The 27,612-nt window shown below is 43.7% G+C and overlaps 1 protein-coding gene across 2 annotated transcripts in view; it reads right to left on the bottom strand.

Annotated features, from left to right (window-relative positions):
- The window catches only part of TRPM8 (transient receptor potential cation channel subfamily M member 8), a 102,085-nt gene that overhangs the window by 50,338 nt on the left and 24,135 nt on the right, over positions 1 to 27,612 (bottom strand). The window contains exons 6-16 of one of the 2 annotated variants that reach the window (XM_007966721.3): positions 26,939 to 27,111; positions 23,806 to 23,980; positions 22,670 to 22,737; positions 19,599 to 19,796; positions 15,770 to 15,872; positions 14,541 to 14,659; positions 8,708 to 8,998; positions 6,408 to 6,503; positions 5,041 to 5,170; positions 3,039 to 3,184; positions 41 to 153 (exon numbers count right to left, since the gene is read on the bottom strand). In XM_007966721.3, coding sequence (XP_007964912.2) covers positions 41 to 153; positions 3,039 to 3,184; positions 5,041 to 5,170; positions 6,408 to 6,503; positions 8,708 to 8,998; positions 14,541 to 14,659; positions 15,770 to 15,872; positions 19,599 to 19,796; positions 22,670 to 22,737; positions 23,806 to 23,980; positions 26,939 to 27,111 — 1,612 coding nt within the window. Of the gene's footprint in view, positions 1 to 40; positions 154 to 3,038; positions 3,185 to 5,040; positions 5,171 to 6,407; positions 6,504 to 8,707; positions 8,999 to 14,540; positions 14,660 to 15,769; positions 15,873 to 19,598; positions 19,797 to 22,669; positions 22,738 to 23,805; positions 23,981 to 26,608; positions 27,112 to 27,612 lie in introns of those variants that run through there. The other variant, XM_073020148.1, reaches the window with a different exon arrangement.

Here is a 27,612-nt window from a genome sequence, read left to right as displayed (position 1 = left end):
GCACACACACTCACACACAATTATGTGCCTTGGTTTGTACCTAAATGATACAAAGCCACAGCCCACCAAAGGTATAATAAAGAGACACAGGATAATCTTCCAGTTCTTGGTGTCTCGTGAAATCTCTCCATACCATTGCTTAGAAAGAAAATTCTACAGGGAAACAAAGACAGAGAACAAGTCCTTATTAACACAATTATATGCAGGATGGCATGCAAACTTTCTTCCCTGCCCCATGCTTTCCCCAAAATATACAGCTCTTTGAATTAATGCCCTTATTTTTTTTTTTTGAGACGGAGTTTCACTCTTATTGCCCAGGCTGGAGTGCAATGGCGCGATCTTGGCTTACTACAACCTTCGCCTCCCGGGTTCAAGCAATTCTCCTGCCTCAGCCTCCTGAGTAGCTGGGATTACAGGTGTGTGCCACCAGGCCCAGCTATTTCGTTTGTTTGTTTGTATTTTTAGTAGAGATGGGGTTTCTCCATGTTGGTCAGGCTGGTCGCAAACTCCCAACCTCAGGTGATCCACCTGCCTCGGTCTTCCAAAGTGCTGGGATTACAGGCATGAGCCACCGCGACTGGCCAAACTTGGTTTTAACTCTTTTTCTGAGTTGGATTATGTGCACTTTAAAGTAATAGTTGTGTACATTCAAATTCAATAAACCTAGGAATTTTTTTGTCCAACTCACATTTTTATTACATAAGTTTAAACAAGTATCTTTCTGGCTCCTTTGTCTTCAATGATCACAAATTCACAGGCACAGCCAGTACTACCTGCAGAGTGCCCAAGGATTCATTTCTGGAGAAAGACAGGTGATGCTTTTGTCAGGAAACTAAAAGGAAGTTTGGAAGGGGGAGACTGTTGGTGTCTTGACGTCAATTCAGGTTGAAATGCATGAAAAAGCTCTCCCCAGACTGAATCAACCCTTGACGTTGGGACAGAAGGAACTTTCACAAAGGTGGAAGTTAGAAAACTCACAGTAGCTCCGAGAGTTAGCAGGGAGCATAGACTCGACCACATCAAAGGATCCACATCTCTCAAAAAATAGCCCGTCAAGCAGAAGGAGGTTGGTGTGTCTCAGGAGCAGAGGAAAAGGGAAACCCAGGGCCTTCTCTGTGTGGGCTTGGAGGGCTGGGACTGACATGCACCCCTGTAGCCCTGGGCACCTGCCCTGCCCCTTGGAGGAGGATGGCTGCTTCTGAGGGCCCCTGCCTGGGGCTGCTCCAGCCAGGTGCATGCTTGACCTGTGAGGACTAGTGTCCTGGAACAAGCTGTCAGCTTTCAATAAACAACCAATTGCCGTTGGTAGGTAAATGGCCGCTGCTTTGCACTGGGCCGGGTAACAATGAAGCAGGTTCTACAGTTTCCCAGAGGTTCCCGGCAGGCCGAGCCCCAGTGCCCAGAGTGGCAACATCCTCATCAGCACATCACGTCTGTCCCTGTCCCTTCCTGTCTCGCTGGCGCCTCCTGTGCTTCCCAGGTTCACTCCTGGGAACAAACTCCTTGCATTGAAATCCTCACTTTGGGGTTTGCTTCTTGGGAGGGTGTGCGGGGGTCGTGGGCAAGGAAGACAGGCAGTGCTTAGTCTTCCTCCCTCTCCTATTCTGCTGGGGCGAGGCAGATGCCAGGCCATCACTGAGTGTCACTGTCAGGCCCCAGTCACAGAAATTACAGCATTGGGTTGGGTTCCATGGTCACTGGCAGCATTCTGATGCCACACAGCACCTTGACTATTGAAAGGAAACTCCCTGGCCGGGCCCACAGGTGATCCTGTGGCCTTGTAGTAAGATTTTCAGTGAAATGAATGACCTGGCATCTGATTGAAACCTCAGGATCTGTGAACCTGGGCAGGAGTAAAAACCAGCCTCCCCAGGGCCCCAAGTTCTGGGACATATGCAAGATGGGGTTTGGGGCCCAGGAAGCCATAAGCAGAGTGTGGCCCACCTGGGAAGCCAGCCCAGCGTCCCAGGCACACCCCGACTCCAGCACCACCTCCCAGGCACACCCCGACTCCAGCACCAGCCTTACTTCTCCCCACTACGCTGCAGCAGAGGCTAAAACTGAGCGATAGTAAGACCCTCTCTGTGTGCTCCTTGTCATGGCTCGATGCTCTCCTTTAACCTAGCTTAGCTGCAGTAGTAAGCAGGTTTTGTTCATAAACACTTGGCTGTGTGATATCATGGAAAGTCCACGACGTGAACGTTGCAGGCAATCAACATGAGAGCCGATCCCACTGCTGCTACTTCCCAGCAGTGCAAGCTGGAAGGACATTCCAGAACCTCTCTGAGCTCCTGCATCCTCCTCAGTGAAATGGGAGGGCACCCATCCCCACAGGTGCTGTGAAGATGAAATGTGGCCTTGTGTATAACAGCTGTGGCTGACAAGCGTTGGTCCCTCCATCTCTTCCCTTCCCCCTCCCCTTCTCACACCCACGTTTCTACAACTGGAACTGTGGAAGAAAAGCTCCCCTCTGCAGCCTGAGACACCAGGTGCAGACTACGATTCATCCACTTCAGTGCAGAAACCCTCAAGACTGCTTTTACCCATTTCACAACAGTTTCCCTACCGCTATCACTACTAATAATAACTGCAGTAACAAGAGCTAAATAAAGGACCAACACCTTTCACATATTATCTCCTTAAATCCTCACAGTAACCCTTTATCTGCTACTGTCACCATTTTGCAGACGAAGAAACTAAGACTCGGAGAGCTCATGTGACTTGGCCCATCATCACACACTTCATTGGGGGTACAGCGGATGCAGACCCAAGCAGTGTGATCCAGAGACACAGCTCATAATTGTGATGCTGTGTTGTTTGCTCAGTGGAAACTCAAAGAATATTCTTTGTCCTGCACCATCTCTTAAAGCATGGATTTCAACCAATGCCTATATTCTTCCATCTCCCACATCATCACCAAACCACTCCTTCTATGGCTTTTATATTGGAGAATAAGGTTTGTTTTTAATATTTTTTAATGCCACTAATAGCATCTGACATAAAAGCCCCATGTGGTCTGGAGGCTGAGCACGGTTTACCTGGACCCCAGGCTGGGCGATGAAATGCTGGTCTGTGGCCTCCACCGCCAGCTCCAGACAGTTGCTTCCACCCCAGGCTTCACAGGAATAGACCAGCAGCTGTTCTGCCAAGTCTTCATCGCTGCTGTAACACTCAGTGAACAGCTCTACAGCGACAGCAGCACAGAGAGAAGCTGATGTCAGAGCTGCACATGACCACAGCTGTGCTGCTTCCACCCCCAGTCAACTCCTAAATCCAAGAACAGCCTGGGTGTGAGTCCATTCTTATAAAAGGCATAGAAAATGCCATCACAACACAATTCGTTACTGAATAGCAGGATTTTCTAAAGGCACAGCAAACCCAGCAGAGCTCCCGATGGCAGCAGGTGGCAATACCTGCTCACTGGACTGAGACTGCATTGCACACAGGGAGTCCCTCTCTTTGACGGGCTTCCATCTGGGCTCAGGCAGAAGAGCCTCAGCCACTGAGAAGGGATCTAGACCTTCTGCACCTCCCCTCCTTCCATCCCCCCGTAATCAGAGCAGCCCTTCTTCCATCTCATCTGAACTCTACGTCTTCTTGGCAAGGTTGCTTGGCAGACAAGGCACAGAGGAAACAAAGGCCGGGCGCAGTGGCTCACACCTGTAATCCCAGCACTTTGGGAGGCCAAGGCGTGCGGATCACCTGAGGTCAGGAGTTCGAGACTAGCCTGCCCAACATGGCAAATCCCCGTCTTTACTAAAAATACAAAACATTAGCTGGGCAAGGTGGCGGGCGCCTGTAATCCCAGCTACTCAGGAGGCTGAAGCAGGAGAATTGCTTGAACTTGTGAGGCGGAGCTTGCAGTGAGCCGAGATCATGCCACTGCACTCCAGCCTGGGCAACAAAAGTGAAACTCCGTCTCAACAGCACCAACAAAAAAAAACCCACTGACCTACTGCATTAGTGTGTGCTTACATTTCATGATCTAATGACAAAGAAATTGCAGTGTAGATCCTGAGAGGAAATTTTTTAAAAGTAAAAATATTAGGAGCCATTGCCTAATTGAGGTCATCCAGAAATGAACTGCTTTGAAATTTTAATAAATTAAAAGAAATAATTAGACACCTTTTCTCCAACACGGACAAGCTAAACTCATGAGCATGTTTACATTTGATAAGACACTAGACAAACCTGGATGCAAATACCACGTTGCAAACTCAAAACTGTCAAGTGAAAATGGAAAAAACTGAGCAGTCCTGAAATTCTCATTTTAAATGATGTTTAGAGGCAGTCGGTTCCGGATTTCTCACAATCCTGAATGATCGAGGCCTCTGTGCAAAGGGCACTGACAAGCTTTGTTTGAGGACTGAATAGCAAACAGCAGTCAGGCATCCTGAGACATGCCAGGAGAGTAATGCTTAGTGGAGTATCGTCCACTCCAGGCAACAAGTAATCTCAGCTGCAGCCCTGATAGAAGCTCCGTGTCCCCTAACTTCAGTGAGCTGCCGCGCAACCATTATTAGAGTTACCCCTTGGGAACCAAGGCAAGGGGAAGCAACCCAAGATGCTACTGAGGCGGCTGCTTTTGCTACGAGTGACAAACCATGAGTGTCGCAGGCCCAGGGGCTGGGTCCTCCGGCAGTGTGTGCATATGAAACTGGCAGGCTAACTGGTTAGTGTGCAAGTAGGGTAAAATCTCAGCCCTGTCACAGTGTTGTAATGGCATCTAGAACCCCACCCTCCAACCCAAAAAAATACTCCAGTGCTCCCTGAGTTGCTTAGAACTAGACCCGGGTATGGCCCTGGGTGGCCGTGGGATCAGGGAGCCCAAGATTTCCCATGTTCATTCTTAGAAAATTCCATATATGCCAGGACCAAGGAACTTGTGGCATCCGGACCTTGTGGTCTGCAGCCCTCAATCAGGCTGGGGAGCCTGGATATGCCACGGACCTCCACCACCTGGCCTGTGAGTGCCACTGGCAATGTCTATGCTGCACGGCAGATCTGCACCCACTGCGGCATCCCACACTGTGGACTCACCAACAGCCCGCGTCTCGTACTCATTAGCCAGCTCCTCGGACTCCCCAGCAGCATTGATGTCGTTCTTCACTTTGGCCAGAGTCTTCAGAAGCTTGCTGGCTCCCAGGGCTGCCAGAGTGCAGCCCCTGGTCTTTTTAGGGCAGTGAAGAATGTTAAGGTTAATTCTCTTTTTTTTTTTTTTTTTTTTTTTTTTGAGATGGAGTCTCACTCTGCCGCCCAGGCTGGAGTGCTGTGGTGCAATCTTGGCTCACTGCAACCTCCGCCTTCTGGGTTCAAGTGATTCTCCTGCCTCAGCCTCCCGAGTCGTTGGGATTACAGGTGCCCACCACCACACCTGGCTAATTTTTGTATTTTTGGTAGAGACGGGGTTTTGCTATGTTAGTCAGGCTGGTCTCGAACTTCTGACCTCAGGTGATCCACCAACCTCGGTCTCCCAGGGTGCTGGAATTACAGGTGTGAGCCACCTCGCCCAGCCTAAGGTTAATTCTTAATCCCCTGAAGTGGTCAAGTTAATGTTAATGTCCAGCAAGAATGTATTCGTGGCAAAAGCAGGAAATAGTAGAATCAATTTGATGGGAGGGGTTAGAAATGTGGTTGACATGTGCAAATGGAAATTGTTCTCGGGTCAGGGAGCCCTAAACTCTCCCTAGGAACTAGTCATAATGATTCAAAGTAAAATTTTTAATGAACACAAAATAACTTGGAACCTGAATATGTTCACAGTCTTGAACATAGAATTAGCATATAAAAATATTAAGAATAATGCCATGAGAAACTGACAGTAAGACCATGATAGTGGGAGGTCTAATTCACTCTCATACTGGAATAGTTCAAAAGTTGAGTGGGTCCTGGGTAAGAACACAGAGGACCTGAACAACGTAACTTTAAGACTGAGTATGTGAATTCAATATTCAATATCTAAGCTTATCTCTCAAAATAAAGTAATGTGAGTGTCCATAAACCATTTACAAAAGTTCTTACATGCTAAATCACTAGGAAAATTCTCAATAAACTTTCCAAAGCGGAGTTTTTCATGGGGCCTACCTCCTGTCCATAATGCAGTAAAGCTGGAAATTAATTTTTAAAATCAAATGTGAAGACCTCATCTACTTGGAAAACAATCACACACCCACACACACCTGAGAAACAGGTGCCTACTGGACTGCCCCCCAGGCCCGACTACTTTCCAGGGACCGTCCCTCCCAAGCACTCCTTCACCAACATAGAACAGAGGCCATGTTCATCTGACCTCAGACATCCCATTTCCCTGATGATATTTTATATTAGCATGTGAATTTTGAGAGGATCAGAACTGTTAAAACAAAGCATACATGTGGTGTAAATCTGTTGTGGGCTTGGGCACTTACCTGCTCCCAGATGACTTTGGAGAGTTCCTTCTTGTTCTGAAGAATGGCCCAGATGAAGAGAGCTTGCAGGGGATGCCGAGTAATAGGAGACACGTCCTGGGGGGTTAGGGCATGTGGTCAGCATGTGCAAATGGAAACTATTCTGGGATCAGGAAACCCTAGAAGAGTAGCCCACGTTTGGAGGACTCTGTGGCTTTGTGCACAACTCCATTCTCACAGTACAGTGATGTGATTTTCATCTCTGCAACTCACTGGGTGGTCTAATTTTGACACCAAATCTTTTATCTGTCATAAAAGACAAAGTACAACTAGACGAAAAGGTATAAAGGGTGAAAAAAACCCTTGAGAGCAATTTGAAAATGGAATGACTCCTGACAGGCTGAGAGAAAGCAATTCCTTCTCATCATGTAACTCTGTTTCTCTTCCAGAAAAAAATTATTCAAACTAGATTCCAACTTTCCTATGGCTTAAGTTCAATTATCCCAACATAAAACTGTGGCTTATTTCTTTGGACAGTTATTCAAAGATTCCTGCCTAACCTATCACTTAGAATCCCAGCTCCTATTCAGCATTCTGTACCTTTAAGGGAAACTTTTCAGATAGAAAAACAACTAAATGGATATATGTAATATATTCCTTTCCAACTTTACAGGTTTTACCAACGTATAAAATGCATGAGGCATACTATGCATATTGCAGAGAAATTTAACATGAATATAGTTGAACAGAAGCTCTTTAAACACTTCCAATTCCTGCAAACACCTAGTGCATTTAGATTTTTGCAACACACATACACGCACTCTAAAAATGCCATAATTACAAAGGATAATGACCTAGTTTGGGTTTCCCCAGAAAAAATCTGAGACAAGGATTTGAGGCAAGTAGTTTATTTTGGACGTGATCTCAGAGAAACCAACGGAGACCTGAGGAAATGATATCAGAAAAAAAGGGAACCCAATAAAAGGTGCATTATCAAGCCAATTATCTTGGTGGATAACTAGAGATTAGCCCCACCAGCCAACTCTAGGAGCCAGAGTAGGGCGCAAACCTTCAAGTCAGCTCCTTCAAGTGGGGGTATTTATACACTGCTGGGCTCGGATCAGGACAAACTTTTGGCAAAGAGTTACAGGTGCTGGCAATTGGGAACTGGGCCTTCCTGTACTTAAAATGAGAAGTCCTGCGGGATTATAGGTGTTACAGCCACAAAATTGTCTCCAGTGAATATCCAGATTTATCTCTTTGAAAATATGCACTTCCCGCCTTTACTCACAAAAGAGCATGCGAGTTGCTATTTTAAGCAGATCATGGCCGGTGAAGGATGACAAGAGCATGCAGCTATTTGTTTGCCCCTATTCCCTATTAGATACCTTCAGAAAGTATACCACACCAAGCTCTGCAATTAAGAAAACCTGAGGTCGGGCACAGTGGGTCACACCTGTAATCCCAACACTTGGGAGGCCAAGGCAGGCAAATCACCTGAGGTCAAGAGTTCGAGACCAGCCTGGCCAACGTGGTGAAACTCTATGTCTACTAAAAATACAAAAATTAGCTAGGCACGGTGGCTCACGCCTGTAATCCCAGCTACTTGAGAGGCTGAGGCAGGAGAATTGCTTGAATCTGGGAGACGGAGGTTGCAGTGAGCTGAGATCGGGCCACTGCACTCCAGCCTGGGAAACAGCATGAGACTCTGTCTCAAAAAAAAAAAAAAAAAAAGAAAAGAAAAGAAAAAAAGAAAAAGAGGCCGAGCATGGTGGCTCACGCCTGTAATCCCAGCACTTTGCGAGGCCGAGGCAGACAGATCACGAGGAGAGGAGTTTGAGACCAGCCTGGCCAACATGATGAAACCCCGTATCTACTAAAAATACAAAAATTAGCCAGGCATGGTGGTGGGTGCCTGTAGTCCCAGCTACTTGGGAGGCTGAGGCAGAAGAATTGCTCGAACCCAGGAGGCAGAGATTGCAGTGAGCTGAGACTGGGCCACTGCACTCCAGCCTTGGTGACAGAGCGAGACTCTGTCTCAAAAAAAAAAAAAAGAAAAGGAAAAGAGAAAAGAAAAACTGCAACTAGTCTGAAATATAGTATAGTATAGAAAACAAAGCAAGACATTAGAAATAGCAGAGAGTCACCCTATAGACAGACGCCTTATCTTAAGTAAACGGAGTTAAAAAAAAAAAAATTGACAACGTCAATGTGTTAAGTATTTTATGGCAACAGACCGGGAGTAGGGAAAATGGAGATATCTTGTGAGGGAAGCCTCAAAATATCCGAGAATTCAAGCAGGCAACTCTCCCAGTACCTACGTGGAGTTCTATGTCCATCTCGTCCCGGCCATTTCTGTCTTCCTTCCGGAAGCCTCTTCGGAAGTTTGCAACCAGTTTCCAGACAAACGTGAGGAGGGCATCATTATAGGAATTCTTGGCGATCTGCAGATTCCGGTACACAAGGGTGCTGAAGTGGTTGGAGAAGAGCTCAGTGAGGACATCGTGGGTGAGAAACTTCCGCAGGTTCAAGCCATTCTCCAGAAAGAGGCGGACAAACTTGGGTCTGTCCTTTATGAGAGCCGTAAACATGACTTCTTGAAGGTCAGCAGACTAAGGAGAAAGAACAGCGACAGTACTAACAACACTACACAAATATGGTAAAGAAAACACTAGGCATTTTTCTTCCTCAGCAGCACCATATTTCCAGTCACAGAGTAATGATATCTTCAACTTCTCTTTCAATCCTGTCTTGAGAATAAAATTTATCTTTTTTCCATTTTAACACAACAGAGGATTACAGTTCAAACCTCTAAATAGGGGAATGGCATGGTGAAATCTTTGTCATCAGCTAGATGTGAATTTGGTTGTGACTTACCTCCTTGCTAAAGTAGAGATAAATACACCCATGTAGAGAGGACGTTGGTCAAAAATTTTCCTCAGTATCAGACATACAGGAAACACTCGATCAGGGGTGGGGGTGTGGGGGTAGTAGTACAGCTGGAACCACCTCTCTGAAGCCGACAGTAGATACCAGTTATGACCCAGCCACCACCGCTGTCTCTACACTGCACTGTGGGATCTGCTGCCCTTCACAGAGGCCCAGGAACCTTCTATTATGGTGACTGCGTTCTCAAATACAGGTGTTAAAATAGAATGCATCAAACTATATGCAAACCACATGCCACCAAGCCAATGTCTGGTCATGTTACATACCAATAAGTCACTGGAACACTTGACAATAATACTTGATGGTTATCTATCTCTAGCTCTACTTTCTGGGCTTCTGACAAAACTTAGCCCATAGGAACTTACGGAGAATCTTAAGAAAGATCACCAGCTATTTGGGAGGCCAAGGTGGGAAAACCACTTGAGGTCAGGAGTTTGAGACCAGCCTGGCCAACAGGGTGAAACCCCATCTCTACTAAACAAAATTAGCCAGGTGTGGTGGCACGCACCTGTAGTCCCAGCTACTCGGGAGGCTGAGGCACAAGAATCGCTTGAACCCAGGAGGCGGAGGTTGCAGTGAGCCGAGATCACGCCACTGCACTCCAGGCTTGGTGACAGAGCAAGACTCCATCTCAAGAAAAAAAAAAAAAAAAAAAAGGTTCATCAATGTTTCCTTCAGACACAACCCAGTGGACTACAGGCCACTCCAGCTCTCAGTCATGTTCTGTGTGTCCTCCATAGCATTTCTCACAATTTTATTCCATTGCCAACATTTAAAAATTAGAAAATTCATCAAAATCCACATTTCTAGCATTAAAATCTCAAGAGTAAAAGCTGCCAGGCACAGTGGTTCACACCTGTAATCCCAGCCCTTTGGGAGGCCGAGGTGGGCGGATCACTTGAGGTCAGGAGTTTGAGATCAGCCTGGTCAACATGGTGAAACCTCATCTCTACATCTCTACTAAAAATAAAAAAGTTAGCCAGGTGTGGTGGCAGGTGCCTGTAATCTCAGCTGCTTGGGAGGCTGAGGCAGGAGAATCACTTGAACCTGGGAGGCAGAGGTTGCAGTGAGTCAAAATTGCAACTCTGCACTCCAGCTTGGGTGACAGAGTGAGACTCCATCTCAAAAAAAAATAAAATAAAATAAAATAAGCTGGGCGTGGTGGCCCATGCCTATAATCCCATCACTTTGGGAGGCTGAGGCAGGTAGGTCACCTGAGGTCAGGAGTTCGACACCAGCCTGGCCAGCCTGGTAAAACCCCATCTCTACTAATAATACAAAAATTAGCTTGGCGTGGTGGTGCACATCTGTAATCCCAGCTACTCTGGAGGCTGAGGCAGGAGAATCGCTTGAACCCGGGAGGCGGAGGTTGCAGTGAGCTGAGATGGTGCCACTGCACTCCAAGCCTGGGCAACAAAAGCAAAACTGCATCCCCCGCCCCCCCACCAAAAAAAGAGTAAAAACCAGCAGCTCCAACAACATGGGAACCATCAGTGGGAGCCAAGGGGCAGCTGCTTCCCAGAGCCTTGGATCTCCAGCTCCCCACAGTCCCCACCATTCCTCCCTGGGTGGGACCTACAGGCCCACTTACTCTCTTACACTGCGCGCCTGATCCCTGGTCTAGGTGGATGTCTTCTGCCCATGGCAGCATTAATGAGTTTTGTTCCTGCCTAATGTTGGTCTCATGGGGATCACACATTGCTTAGAGAAGGAGTTGTCAAGGGTCCCTTGAGTCCCCACATTGTGGATCCTGCAGGGTTCAGCAGGGGAAGAGGGGGCTACCTCTGGAAAGATGGCAGCTATGATTTCTCCTCTGTCCTTTAAGGAAGTGTTCCTCATGTCCAGCATTTCACTTTTCTTTTCTAAATCCATTGGCTTTTCCACTGGTCACACACTCACTAGCATAGGGCAGTGGTTCTCAAACTTTAATCAGAACCACTTGGAGGGCGTGGTAAATGCAGAATGCTGGGAGTCAATATTGGAATTTCTGCAAGTCTGAAGTGGAGCCTGGTGATTTGCAAGGTAGCAAGTGCCAAGGTTATTCCCAGGCTGCCACCAGTCCAGGACCCACACCTTGAGAACCACCAGCATATGGGAAGAGGCTTTGCCACCAGTCACATCTTTGCTTTCAAACCTTGAGTCTACCATTTTCCAGCCATGTGACCTGGAATATTGTGTCTCTGAGCCTCAGTTTGCTCTTCTAAGAAATAGATGGTTGCGAGGATGAAATAAGCTAACACAGGTCAAATTCCTCTCAGAGACACAAGTTCAGACCAGGCCCTCAAAAAACTATCAGCAACTCCCCCTGCCATGATACCGATGAGGCCCTGATTTCATAACCACAAAGGGGATCATCCGTGCTCTGGACTGGTGTGACAGGCAAGTAAACACACATAGGGAAATTGCTTGAGGCAATTTATCAGTATTCCAGAGATTTTTATTTTAAAACAAATAATGCTTCATATGTGCCAATACTCTAAGCACTTTAGAAACATTATCTGATTTAATGATCGTAACAGCCCAAGGAGGTAAGTACTGCTATTATCGTCATCTCCATTTTCAGATGAGCAGTTGGGTACTGGTAAACACTGAACCACTGGCTCTCTCAAAGAAAACAGAAGCCCTGATTTGTAGTGTTTTCTGATTCCTACGGTGTAAATACTTCCATTGTGGCCAAGTTTCAGCTACCAATGTGACATCACTAAACACAGAATCGGGAAGAGATGTGGAGTGGCTCACCATCATATAGCGTCTCCTGCTTCCACATACAATACACACAGTTGGCCTTCAGAGCAAAGGTAATAGTAAATGTAATCAAATAATTAGAAAATGATATGTTTTGATTATTGATTACCTTTGTAATTCTATAGAATTCTGTAAAATCTACGTAATTCTAAGTTTGAATAATTCACTTTTTTTGGTTTTTGTTCTTTGGGTTTTTTTGTTTGTTTGTTTTGAGACAAGATCTGACTTTGTTGTCTAGGCTGGAGTGCAGTGGTATGATCTCAGCTCATTACAACCTCCACCTCCTGGGCTCAAGCAATCCTCCCACCTCAGCCACCTAAGTAGCCTGGACTACGGGTGTGTGCCACCACACCCAGTAAATTTTTATATATATATAAAAATATATATGTTTTTGGTAGCCATGGGGTTTCGCCATGTTGTCCAGACTGATCTCAAACTCCTGGACTCAAGCAATCCTCTCTCCTTGGCCTCTCAAAGTGCTGGGATTACAGGCATGAGCCACTATGAGCAGCCAAAGATAACTGATTAATAATGACTGTATTTAACAACCAACTCAGAAAATCTCTAAAAATTTAGTAGTTGGCTCTTGCCAGCCAATACAAGCTAGCTCTAACATGCCACTGTAGGAGGAAACTGAGGCATAGGGAGGTTAAATAATTTGCCCAAAGTCATGCAAATGGGCTGACTCCAGAGTCCATCTCCTTAGCCATTGTGCCCTTAACCCTTAACCATCTCTAGTTGAGTTAATAAAATTAAATGTACCATTCATGACGTGCCTAAGTTTATTTGTACCATCTGACCTCACTTAAATAGAACATTTCACACACAGTAATTCATTTATGAATCAATTGACTGGATCTACTTATAGTTCCACTTTCCCTCCACTAATTAAAGCCTTGCAATGTGCAGCAGGGTTCATTGTACTGCAAACACCATACACAAGATAATGTTTGCTAAAGGAATGAATAATTTAAAAATTCATAAGCCATGACTTTATTTACGCTGTTCTCATTAAAATTGATAGCATGTTAATATAAATCGAGTCTTATTCTTTGATTGTACAACAATAGGCCTGAAAGTGTTTTCTGACCCTGTCTGCCAAGAATGAAAGTTAAGAAATATATGCACCTTCAAATCTATACATACATGTATAAAAGTACGTATATTATCACGGCCCCCTAATGACTGAAATTAATTGGGAAAAGCCGAAAACAAAGAAGCAGCCTTATAAAACTGAGTGTGATGGTTCATAATAATTGTCATTGAACAAGGCTCCTAGTGCTGACTGCACTTTAGTTGTACACAGGAGGATACTGCTGGAAAATGCAATCCTAAAACACTAATCACATTGAAAAGTGAGAAAATGCAGTCTGCTGGAAAGAAAAAAAAATGCTTTTTATTGCATGTGCAACTTCCATATTAAAGGTGCTCATATGGCTAGGGGAGTCCTGGTTTCTAGTGCTAAGACAGCAGTCACCAATCTTTTTGGCACCAGGGGCTGGTTTCCTGGAAGACAATTTTTCCATTGACCAGGCTGGGGGGATGGTTTTGGGATGATCCAAGAGCATTACATTTATTGTGCACTTTATTTCTATTATTATTACATTGTAATATATAATTAGATAATTATACTACTCTCCATAAAGTAGACTCAGTGGGAACTCTGGGCTTGTTTTCCTGCAACTGGACAGTCCCATCTGGGGGTGATGGGAGGCAGTGACAGATCATCAGGCATTAGATTCTCATAGGGAGCGCACAACCTAGATCCCTCACATGCTCCGTTCACAACAGGGTTCGTGCTCCTATAGGAAGCTAACGCTGCCGCTGATCTGACTGTAGGCGGAGCTCAGGCAGGAATGCGAGCAATGGGGAGCTGGTGTAAATACAGATGAAGTTTCACTTGCTGGCCCACTGCTCACTTCCTGCTGTTCCTAACAGGCCATGGACCTGTAACCCTGCTCTAAGACATTCACTGGGGAGCGTCAGTCAAGTTGTTCTCTTTGTCTCTTACGCATCTCATTACGGACAGTTATCTAATCAGAACTTGGCTAGGCAGGTGGGGGCAGGGAGCAAGAGTGCTGCCGTCTTGATCTGTAGTTAAGCTACTTTCAATCATCCAACATATATTTTTCCCATACTTCTACCCACGCACATCCAGGAGGACATCTGCATCTCTGCACCCATATGGGGAATCACCCTCATGTTGTGGCTGAAGGTATTGTGGAGTTGATATTATTTTAGACCATTTATTTTTATTATCTCTTCACAACAAACCTCCTAAGTGAATGTTATGACCCCATGCTACAGACAAGGAAATAAAGACTCACCAAACCTGATATTCCGGAATAGAACAATCCTTTAAGAGATTCAGCATTGAATCTTGCTGGAAATGAACCAGCCATTGCCCAGACCACTGTCCAGACCCAACACTGGAATAACCCAGGAGAGCTTCGTGCTTACCTCCCATCGGCGGTCGTTGGTGAAAATCTCATCATTGGCTAAGTCCAGCTGGTTCCACTCCAGCAGAAGCTTCAGCTGCCCATTCCAGTTATCCTTGTCTTGCTCATTGGTGCTGAAGGCTGTAAGACAGCAGGAAAAGACTCAACTCACCAAAGGCCCAGAAATAAGAGTCAGAACCATTCAGTGTGGCCAATTATCAGAGCTATTTATCACAGGTGATGCTGAGCATGTTCTTTTACATTCAGACACTCAAACTGTCACTCACTCTATCTTCACTCATTCTTAACCACATCCTGTATGTCCCAAAGTTTATAATGGGGATCAACTCAGGCTACAGTAACGTTTTTCCATTGAATATCCTAATGGTGTAATAACAGTATATTAAGGTTTGTTCCATAGATTCAGATTCCATAGCATTATATTTCGAGGTCATATCTGACTCATGCTACATCTAAATCTATGAAACAATAAGCCACCTTACAACATTGTTATTCTTGTCTTTTTCAGAGCTAATATTTTCTGCATCTATGTATCTGTACAGATGTAATTCCATTTTAATAAATACCTTTATAACCAAATGTCTGGCAAGTACAATAAGAATGATTCTAATAAATTGCTAATGCTTTAATTGCACTTCCAATGTGCCTAGCTCTACTCTAGCTAATTTACATTTATCAGTCACAAATTCAAGTCTAGACAACCCAGGATCTATTTACTGTGGGTAACATCCACTTTATGGAATTCTAAAGCAGCAAAGATCCTGAATGAGAATACTTTAACCTGAGTTTCATTCATAAGCTTCAGGAAATTTGTAAACTCCTGAAATTAAATGCAAAATGACTTATGTGTGAAGTATGTGTGCATATGTGTACAAATATGTAGAATGCTAGGACAAAGACCCACAGTTCTGCCATATTCTCAAAGGAATCTGAGGCTCAATAAAAAACTATTTTCAACCACTGTTAGAAAAAGCTCTTTGGAGACAACTGTGATTGTGTTTGACCAGTATTTTAATGACATAAAAATTATTATTCTACCAAATACATATGACCAAGGAGATTCACCTCACCAGGGCAAGTGTAGTTATTCTAGCTTCCAATCTAAGATCATCAAAATTAAGCACAAGCTTGCCTTTCAATAAAGCTGTTTCATAAAAGAAATGTACCTCATGAAAAGCCACAGAAGGCAACACAAAGCTGACACTTCAAAAGGAGCTATTTTTTACTCACCTTTATATAGAGCGTAGGAGATGGCATTGCTCACAATTTCGTCCCCAGCTTCTTCCATTTTAATAACTGTTAATAGGTGAGAACTTTCAAGAATTTCTTTGAGCTGGTGAAATTAAAGAACAAAGTTGTCAGCCAACAGATTTTAGGCATGAGGAGCATAAACTTCCTTCTTTTTGTGAGAGATCTTTTTTAAAAAGACCACCTGTAGTGGAGTTCCGGATCACCTTCTCATTTCGGAATTGTAATGAGTCCTTGACTACAGTGAGAATAAAGTACCGGTTATATAAGAGCACACGTATCAAAAAGCCCCTATCAAAAAGCTGAGAGCCTCATTTGACTAGGGATGTGTGCGTCTGTGTGCGTGTGTGCGTGTGTGTGTGTCACAAAGCTGACACATGGCAGATGCTCAGTTATTAAACAACCGAGTAAATCAAGAAGGGACAGTAGAAGACCGTAGACACCATCCAAGTGTGCCCATAAAGATTTAAACGATAGGAAATAAAAGCTCAAATGCAAACAAGAAAGAAGATTTGGAAACTGGAGAAAAAGATTAAGAATTTTCTACATTGTCCTTTGTTATTTTTCTGTAATGTTTAATTTTAAGACATTTTAAAAAGTAAAGAACTCCGTAATTCCAAGGTTATGAGCACTGGCGAGCCCAGCAGGAGCTTGGTGAGTAGGGCCCCTTCTAGCCAAGGGAGCAAGTCTGGTTTCCATTAGACTGAGTTTGAGGCAATGGTGGGCTTCCCTGGCGACATTTGGAAATAAGGATCTGGAACTGCAGAGGCTCCGCTGGATGGGAGACGAAGTCTCAGGATCTAGCTGTTTGAAGATGGCAAGAAGAGCCCTTGGATTTGGAAATTAGAAGGCGAACTTTTGAGGCTGCAGCTGCCTCGGAAAGGTGGCGATGGAGGTCTTAGTTCAAGCACCCAGGTAGTTGATGAATAAATCAATGAAAACTGCAGGAAAAGATAAACCATGGAGATTTTGAAGGAGAGGGTGGACGGGAATGATAGCATGAAGGAAAGGTCCTCTTCATCTGTCTGCAGCCTTTGTTCAGGCTGAAGAATAGGGGTCCAGCTAGGACTGACAGGCAGGGAGGAGGGCTGAAGGTCCCCAAATTCTGGGGCACAAGGGGAGGTGGGCAGAACCAAGGAGTTATTTTTATTTTCCTTTGAAATAAAAAGGAAGAAGAAGAAAATGAATATGTATATCAAGTAAACCGATGGACCCCAGAGACGGCCACAGGGGCCTCCTAGCTGGGACTCCATCCCGCATACTCCTGCCTCCTCCATCCTCTGCCCCACGGCTGCCAGAGTGAGCTCTCCTGAACACAACTCCCATCTCGTTTTCTCCCTGTTTCAAACCTTTTAACAATATCCCACTACACTTGAACAAGACCAAACAGGGCCCAGGGAGCCTCCTGGGCTGGGCCCTCACAAGTTCTTAGTTCCCACTCACCATTTCCAACCTCATGGCCGTCTTTCACTCCTCAGGCATGCCTCCTACCTCAGGACCTTTGCACATGCAGTTCCCACCACCACCACAACCCCAGCCCCCACGTCGTTAACTCTCTCCATCCTTCAGATCTTGGCTCTCATGTCACTTCCTCTGGGAAGCCTTCCAGAAAGCCCCACACCAGTCCAGGCTCCCTCAGCACCTGCCTTTCTGTATTCATGTTACCTTTCTTCTGAACACCCACTTCAGTTTGCAATTACAGAATGCATTGTACTGTCACCCCTCAACATAAGCCTTTTTTCAACTTCTGTTTTGTCTATGAGAACACAGACTGTTTCTGTTGTATACGCAATTCTTTCTGAGGTGCCTATGTCAGAACCTGGCACGCAGTATGTGCTCAACAAATATCTACTGAATAAATTAATACATGAGAGTTAAAGATGAATAAATGAATGAATGACATCTAGATCGGTTGATAGATTGGAAGACTATGAAGGGTCAAGTTCTCGAGAAGTTTACAAATAGGCATGAGGGGAATAACCGTGGCGGCTTTTAGGAGAGGAAGGTGTGAGTCCAGTGGGAGAGGTATAATGCGTCGCTTACAGTGGTAAAGAAACTGGGAGTCCAGGTTTGGGGCTGCTTGTCCACCCAGGACTGCCCTGGAAAGTTGCCTAATTAATATTTGCCTGAATGTATACATTCATTAATTAATAATCCCACTCTTGAGCTTGGTCTTTTGGGAAATCTGTACCAATTGCGAAGCCCTTTATGAGTGCCTAATTAAAATTCCAGACTAATTTTTATTATTGATATATGTCTTCTGATTGATGTGATTATAATTATGATATATCATTAGCATATTCAGTATGAATATGAATTAGCTATGAATTGCAGAAAGGATAATATAATCAAAGAAGGTACAATATGCCTTTTAGCCTATTTCAGATGAGTTGCCTGTAACAGATTTCATGAAGCAGAAATCAAAATCCCTTATAAAGGGTGTGGTAACCCTTCAGATGGCCTCTGTTCGTTGGACACGGCCTGGTCAAGACCTGGCAAGCCAGCTTGTACAAGGAGTAAGAGGAATGTCACTGAAGTGGACCTGGGGCCGTCTTTGGTGGATAAATTAGGAGTCATCTGTTTCTTCCTCTATGGGGATCCCTGAACTGACCACTGAATTTATTCCATCCGTCACAGGAAATGACGTTGAGAGTGGTAATCAATATGCAGTCAATACGCAGTGTCTTACTTTGATATGTATACTTTGGAAATGGCCTGTTTATATGCTTTTTTTGATTGTCTGTTTTGGTTTTTTTCCTGAGATGGGATCTCACTATGTCACCTAGACTAGAGTGCAAGGGCTAGCAGCTCACTGCAGCCTCAAACTCCCTGGCTCAAGTGATTCTCCCACCTCAACCTACCAAGTAGCTGGTACTACAGTTGTATGTCTGGGTAATTTTTGTTTGTTTGTTTGTTTGTTTGTAGGGACGGAGTCTCACTACATTGTCCAGGCAGGTCTTGAACTCCTGGCCTCAAGCGATCTTCCGGCCTTGGCCTCCCAAAGGGTTGGGATTACAGACAAGAGTCACTGCACCCAGCCCTGTTTATATGTTCAGAACTGACTCAAAGTAGTTAGGTATGAATGCCTAGAGAATCAAAAATATATAAGCACTTTGGAAAGGGAGTGCTGCTTTTCCCAACCAACAGAATTCCGTAGGGAGGAGCCTCATCACAATTAGCTGCCTGGTCAATCTCCACTCTTTCACTTAGCCCTACTCAGGGTTGGGGAGCAATATTGGCTTTGCCCAGCCAGCCCTCTCCTTCAGTCACTGGGCTTTGCTCCTTGCAAAGTACTAGTGCCCTGGTCTGCAGCCTCCACGTCTAGCCCAGCAGGGAGGTCAGCAGGTATCCGGGGCTGCCTGTGTCAGGGTGGGCTCATCTGTCTTATTCTGAGACTTAGCATATGCAGGTCCAATGTTCTGCACCTCAAGCCACCTCTTTCAACTTTGCCTTCATCATCAGTAAGGCTGATACGTTTATCTCTTTTTGCCAGAGTCTTGTGTCTATCTCTCTCCTGGACTTGAATAAGATATTACAACGTCCCAGTAAGAACATTCATATAAAACCATCCGTTTTCCCTTTTTCAGTAAACTCTGAAACATGCAATATCTCAAGTAGAAATATCATACACTTGGTGAGCCACGTAACTTATTGAACTTCAATTTCCAGCAAGACACCTGTTGAGTCTGAAAGGCACGGAGAAAACACCGAATATGTGCAGCTGCTGGTGGAGTTGGGCGTTTAAGGCACTCTCCTTTCTCACAAACTAGTCTCATTTTCTCAGCCTCCAGACACGGTCCCAACAACTCACCCATTTGATCCAACTCTCAGTCTCCTCCTCCGGCAGCCGGGACACCGTGCGGGGTAAAAAGCGTACCAGCTTCTCCTTGACGGCAGAAGATGTCAGGGCATCCTCCACCTCCACCAGGCTGGCGATCACATCAGCGATCTGGCCCGAGCCTTCCACCACCACACAAGGAATTTTACTTTTGATGGAAGTATTGATGGCCTGGAGGAAGCAGACAGAGTCAGGCACATCAAAGAGACCTTGGTCCATAGAACCCAGCTCCGGACTAAGGTTCTGAGCCAGGCTGGTGAAAACACAGGGACCCATCCCTACCTTTTTTCCTTTGGGGTTTTTATTTTAATTCAGAAGCAAATCAAAAGTTGGCAATTGCTTTATGAATGAGAAATGTAATCTGCTTTATGAAATCTTGTACCCACAATGAGTTCCATAATAAGAACACATATGACTAGCTTAAGTTTTCCATGGGTAAGTGCTTTAAAATACCCCTGTACACAAAATCGGTCATTCCAAGTACTGACATAATAGATTTGAGTGGCACGTATTAAGACTGCATTCAGCATTACTATTGATAGCTTATCTGAAATAGGCTAGTAGTAACCAATACTCATACTTTTAAGGTATGAAAATAGCTTAAAAACAGCAACCACATGTTTTATGTGATGTTTACTCACACATTTCCCTCCTCAAATAATTTCCCCTGCCCTTGTTATTAAAAATGAATAAAAATATATCTTCTTTCTGGATAAACACCTAGCACACTTTTATGACCTTTATAATAAATGCAGAGGTCAGCAGAGGGGGATCGTATTTTAAGGATTCTAATCACTGGACAGCAAGATACAGTGATCTACCTGGAGGTACAAAAGAAATTGAAAAGCACTTGTTTTTAGGTCTGAGTGCTTTCCTTAGAGAAGACATCACGCAGAAAGCCAGATGTGTGGTGCCACGATTGGGGACCACAGAGGGTGAGGGTCACAGAGCAGGCTGGGGTCCCTCTGTGTGCCTCAAGTGTCTCCACCACAGGCGGTTGTGGGTGTGCTGATGGGGGCTGAACCAGGAGGGGATGCAGAGGCACCAGCTGGGTAATTTCTTTTATTCTTTTCTTTTTTTTTTTTTTTTTTTTTTTTTTTTTGAGACTAAGTCTTGCTCTGTCTCCCAGGCTGGAGTGCAATGGCGCAGTCTCAGCTCACTGCAACCTCCGGCTCCTGGGTTCAAGTGATTCTCCTGCCTCAGCCCCCTGAATAGCTGGGATTACAGGCACCTGCCACTGCGCCCAGCTAATTTTTGTATTTTTTAGTAGAGACGGGGTTTTGCCATGTTGGCCAGGCTGGTCTCGAACTCCTGACCTCAGGTGATCCACCCGCCTCGGCCTCCTGAAGTGCAGGGATTACAGGCCTGAGCCACAGTGCCTGGCCCTGGCTGAGTATTTTCTCCTAGTTCCCCTCACCTCTCCTATCCCCGCTACTGTAGGTTGTTAATTGGCTGAGCAGACGGCACTGGAAACTGCCGTAGAAATGCAGTGCCCTAGATCAGCAGCAGCTCTCCAGTCTCCCCCTACACCCTAGGCCAAGAAATCTTCATTCCAAATCTAATATTTGCTCTGGTAAGATAATAAATGTAACCGTATTTCAATGACTTTTTCTCCACCCCTCTTCCTCTTTGATGTGGCTGCTTTTTCAGATTCGAGCCATTTATGCTGGAAGTTGCAATTTTTTGAATTTTTGGTGATCACCTTGGTGATGACCTTGAGCAGTAGGATATAAATAACTCCCACATGCTTAGCGTTCCAATAATGGAACACTAGACATAAAAAGGTTTTAATACACTGACACACACTGAAAAAAAATCTCTATTTTAATGTTTCCTTGAAGATTTTTATTTAACCATGGTCTCAATTGTAAATCTCATAGTAGATACTCAATAAATATCTGTTGAATGGATGAAGAAAAAGACCATTGTTACATAAAAGAATAATGAGAAGTACTAGATGATGATTCCAGATAACTTTGCCAGCACTTACTTTTAGCTCTAGGGATTTACTCTGATGAAAGATCGAGGGTCACAGGTATCTTTAATCTATTCCCCGTCTTAGAGGTAAAATAGGATGTGTAAAAGGAGGAATATGCAAATCATTGTGGAAATTCATGAAAAAGATGAGTTAAAAATGACTTTCTTGTGCTATTCCTAGAAAAATGAGCTCTTGAAAATTGTTTACAATACTTACTAAAATGCAGTCACACTACCTATGGGGTACTATGCTTATTTATTAAAACTACCTAGGGGGTACTATGCTTATCACCTGGGTGACAAAATAATCTGTATGCCAAACCCCGTGACATACAATTTACCTATACATAAAGCCTACACATGTACCCCTAAACCAAAAAGTTAAAAACAAATAAATAAAAATATAAATAAATAAAAGGTTTTGATTCAAGTGGATTCTCAAACAAAAACAAACAAACAAACAAAAAACGTCAAACAGAAGCCTGGCTGCAGGCAAGATGAACTCATTAATGAGTCCATACAGATTGGCTGGGAAGTCAAATTCCTTCTCAGTTGCTCAATATTGCACGTGCAGAAACATTCAAGAAGTTTCCATGATCTCAGAATCACTTAGGGTTTGGGATTCCATCATGCGACATACCCGTATCCCCACACGGCATATAAATGGGCCTTACGTGGTCTGGAAACATTTGATTTGGGGGCAATCTGTGTGTGTATGATCATAGCTCATCTCAATGTAGATGGGGTGGCCATAGCTTTCTCATATGTATGCTGGTTACAATCTTTAAGTCTCCGGAGTTAATGTCACCTCTTCTCTTTGGCAGGTTGATTGTCAGGGCCAACACCAAGTACACAGGTTATTCATGTCACTGAAATTCTCCTCCCAAATCTTCTTGACTGAGGAACAACCGGAGTCTGTGAGAGGAACGGTATGTGGAGGGAAAACACTACCTACTTGCTGTAGTAAAATGAACTAGGTTAGATTAGATGAGCCCAAATCCCTGAAAATACAAATTTGTTGCATAGGTTTATTAACCAACCTTCTAGAAAACTAAATTAGGACTCACTTTCAAAGTCTCTTTTCCACCTCCTTGGGCAAAACACACGATGGGGATCTTGCCACCGTAGTTGGAATCTGTAAAATATAAAAAGTAAAGGATATTTTGAGCTCATTGGAAATACTCATCTACCACTGTGAAAAGTTGAACCAAGAACTTCTGCCCTGTGAGCCACGGTGTGGAGAGACAGCTTCACATCTCACGGACTTGAACATTATCTACTCATTAAAGACGGATGAGTGTTTTCACCCCACGCTAGTAATAGTATGACATGGGTCATGTTGCAATTTGTCATTGATACTTAAAATACATATTTAAGTATTTAAAGCCCGTGCATTATTTACCTTTGCACCTATAAATTAAACTAGGTTTAAGTCTATCCTTATAATAATGATGCTGTCACTCATTTGCATAATCCTGTGCTTTCTTGAGTGAGTGAGAACTTGGCATAACTAGTGGTCTTTCAACAGAGTTTATTGCATATATAGTTTCTTCCTTCATGTATGTCCGATTGTGAAAGGAAAATAATTGAGAACATCTCCAACAAGGCCCTGCCATTATGTCTATCACTAAATCACAAGGTAATCTTGTTCCACGGCAAGACACATCTCAATACCCCGTTCACAGGAAGAGAGAAAGTACATGTCACTTAACCATGGCAAATAATGGCTTTCACTCAACTATTGCATTCTTCTCTTGAGACCACTGTTTTCTGTTACTCAGAAGTAGCCAAGATTAAAAAAAGTAAACCATACCATTGTTAAACTAGTAGGTTGGTTTTATCTTTTCTCTCCTAGCTAATTGCATTGTTTCATAAACTCATATTTGTCATCGCAGATCGTATTTGTTCTTAAATGGTATCTACCAGAAGAAGACAGCCAGCTCTTGATACCGACAAACTACAGTGGAGGATGGCCGTATTTATCATTGCCTTCAGCATGTTGAAGGGTACATACCACAATGACCCTGGCAGAAGCATTCCTGGTGTGTTGAAAAAAGAAGAGAAATAACAGTTCTTTGGCAATAAAAATACCTGATCAGGCGTGTTTCTCATGCATCACTCAATAGCTGATAGCGATTGTTGTTGATGCTGTGGCTGCTGTGGTTATTGTACATGTCTGGTGTCCTACTTCCTAACCACTGACCTTGAATAGTGCGCTCAGAGATGTATTTCTCTAGCTGATTCCGGAGCTTTGCTTCCACGGTGGGATGTCCATGACAGCCATTGTCTACGAGCAGCAAATGTGTGTGGTTGTTGTCCAGGATATACAGAGGGTCTCTCGTGAAGTCATCCATAGGGTACTGGGCTGAAAAATAGCCCTGAAAAGTGCAGGGAAGCTTGTCTTTGAGATTGTATTATCAGTCAAGATACATGGTGATATTTTTATATATTCATACGAAAGCTAATACTTTGGGTTCAATTATATTATGCCTCCTCCCAGATTTAAAAATTCGGAATTTTTAAATTCAGAGGGATCTTAGTGATCTTATAGCACAGACTTCCTTTTAAATATGAGGAAATGGAAGTTCAAAATGGTAGTGTCACGTGCTCATTTTCTCATAAATGGCCAGAGACAATGTAAGGATCAGATTCCCAGTCCCATTCTTGGTTCATTGCTCCGTGCTCTTTTGCAAAAATTCAACAAAATTGAAATTCAGCATTCAGGAAACTGTATGTGCAAATGTGTGTGTGTGTATTTGTGTGTGTGTATTTGTGTGTGTATTTGTGTGTGTGTGTATTTGTGTGTGTATTTGTGTGTTTGTGTGTGTGTTTGTGTGTGTATTTGTGTGTGTGTATTTGTGTGTGTGTATGTGTGTGTGTGTATTTGTGTGTGTGTATTTGTGTGTGTGTGTATTTGTGTGTGTGTGTATGTGTGTGTGTGTTTGTGTGTGTGTATGTGTGTGTGTATTTGTGTGTGTGTGTATTTGTGTGTGTATTTGTGTGTATTTGTGTGCGTGTTTGTGTGTGTGTGTATTTGTGTGTGTATTTGTGTGTGTGTATTTGTGTGTGTGTATTTGTGTGTGTGTGGATACAGGTAGAAGCAGACATTGAAATGCACACATACATAGTTGTCTGGAATCTATCATATGCCATGACCCATGCCAGGATCTAGGGATTAGAAAATGAATGAAATAGTCTTTGCACTTGAGAAGCGCACAGCAACAGGACCACAAAAAGAAGTAATTAAATGAATACTTTGTCCCCAAAATACCAGAGGATAAAAAGCTGCTTGAGGAACATAAAGAAAGGAATCCTTACCAAAAACGTTCCTCACTCTCAAGCTCCATTCAAAGGCATTTAGTTTTTAAAGTATCAGGGTTGCATTAAAAGGTTTTCAATCTTAACTCCAAGAATAGAATTTAATAAGTTTGAAAAATAATATCACCACCAAAACTCAAGGAGAACAGAAGGAAAAAATAGTATTCAGAAAGAATTCAGAGTTTTGCTGGTGATATGATTTTTAAAATTTATTAATTTGAATACTGTAGTGGTTAAAAGATTGTGCACCATGGACCTGCCACTAACTAGATATGTGCACTAAGAAACTTTCTTACTTTCTGTATGCCTCACTTTTCTCATTTATAATGAGAAGGGAACAGTAGTACTTACCTCATAGTTTTGTTACGAAGATCAAATGAGTTAATATATGTAAAACACTAGAATAGAACCTAGCACACAGTAAGTGCTATTATATCAACGTTAGGTTTTGTTATTATGATTAATGAATTACTTATTAATTTTAATTTCCCTAATAAAGGTATATGGCTATGCATTTCACTTTGAGTGCGGCTTTGGCCATACTGATATATTAATATATATTATTCTTAATAGGTAATGTTTTCATCTGCATTGCGTTCTAAGTTATCTGATATTATATTTTTGAATGATCATTCTAGATCCTACATTTGTTTACCAGATGGTTGGGATAGTTGGTTGTTTCTTAATTTCCAAATGATTGGCAGGTTCTTTAATCTTTACATATTCAAGTTTTACTTGTTGCCAGGAAATGGGCCCTATAAGCAGCCTCTAGGGAGATTTTGAAGTCTTTTCTCATTCCCATTCAGGGGTAAAAATACCTACATTTTCAAGGCTTTTTGTGAGTCCGTGAATTAACACATGTACTGCATCTACCATGGGGATAGTTACACAACACTGCATTGACTCCCGTGCCAATTACAAATATTGCTAATTGATAATGGTATTCTTTCCCACTTAGCCTGCCACTGTCCTCAAAAGCCTGCTCTAGGCCACTCTCATCCCTGAAGTTGGCATTTTATGTGAAACCATTTTGCCATCCCTTGTTGAGCATGTAATAATAATAATAGAAGCTACCATTCACTCTGCACAATTAGGTAAATCAGTCCCATAACAACACAGGTTATTATTATAAAAAACTTGAAGAAGGGAACTGGCTCCAGACTATGCAGCTAGAAAAGGAATGATTACTCCAACCTCAACTTCTCTGTCTTCGAAACGTACCCTCCTCCCCCTCTACCATGCTTCCTCCTTGAAGATGCACAAAAAAACACCTCCCACTCTCCCCTGCCCCTTATATATCTCAAAAATGGTAACCAAGACACAAAAATAAAATAATTCTAAAAGAAGAATCACAGCAATTCCAAAAATCCTTAACATTTGCTGCTTCTAAGGAGCCCAGATGGGAGAAGGTGTAGCTTAAATGTGGATATCTGAACATTTGGCCCAAAGCTTCTGGGCAGAGAACACCTGTTGCTTAAGAAGGTCCTCAACTACTAGAAATGTTGTTTTCAAAATGCTACACTTGATACAAAACCCCATATGTCTACCTTGTATTTTTAACATGAAAGGCTCATTATTCTCTAAATATGTTCACAGGAAACATTTGCGGGGTGGAGACTGGAGGTTGTCTCACAACCTTCTTAATGCCAAATTAACCAAGGACAATATCCATTGATTTCTGAGTGTAGCCAAGCAATCAAGATATTGCGGTTGGGCTTGAGCCCTCCTGAAATGGATGTAAGCCTTGGTTATAAAGAATAAAGAACCTGACTGTGATACGAGATTGCTGAGAACACATTTTAATGAACAAAGCAACATTCATTGTTAACTCTTTCCCAGCAGTTAATTACGTACATCATCCTTGTTTTCAATTCCTTTAAGGTCCCAAAGACACTCCTTGCAAGGCAGACTTCCCCATGGTCTGGCTCCATCACAGAGCCCCAGAGTTCAGGCCACAGGCTCATGCCATGGTCTTCCTTCCATGTGACCTAGCAGACCTCCTCCTGTCCCACCCGTACCTCAGCATCACAATTCCTGATGAGGGTGTCCCGGTTGGAGACCATGCCCCAAGCTGCTACGCCAATGGCCACAATATTCTCCTCTGAACTCCTGCTGATGGTGTTATCTCTCACCACCTCCCCGATGTACTTCATCAGGCCATAATGGGTGCCTCCTGTAAGAATCCAAGCACCTGTCAACACATAGGAAGAGTAAATGGTCAACCGGTACTGGGCAAAGTTTCCATTCTGGACTCACAGACCCCTAAAATAAAGTCCCCATCCCTGTAGGCGTCAGGACACAGCACTGGCAGCTATGTTGTATGGCAAAGAAGAGTGGACCTCAGACAGTGCTGCTGAGAAGTGTTCACTTAAAAATACAGATTCTTGGCCAGGCGCAGTGGCTCACGTTTGTAATCCCAGAACTCTGGGAGGCTGAGGCGAGCAGACCACGAGGTCAGGAGTTCATGACCAGCCTAGCCAAGATGGTGAAACCCCATCTCTACTAAAAATACAAAACTTTGCCAGGCGTGGTGGTGGGTGCCCATAATCCCAGCTACTCAGGAGGCTGAGGCAGGAGAATTGCTTGAACCCAGGAGATGGAGGTTGCAGTGAGCAGAGATCACACCACTGCACTCCAGTCTGGGCAACAGAGTGAGACTCCATCTCAAAACAAAACAAAACAAACAAACAAA

Source organism: Chlorocebus sabaeus, chromosome 10 (genome assembly GCF_047675955.1).
Source record: "Chlorocebus sabaeus isolate Y175 chromosome 10, mChlSab1.0.hap1, whole genome shotgun sequence".
NCBI lineage: Eukaryota > Metazoa > Chordata > Mammalia > Primates > Cercopithecidae > Chlorocebus > Chlorocebus sabaeus.
This window is presented reverse-complemented; position numbering and strand designations above follow the sequence as displayed.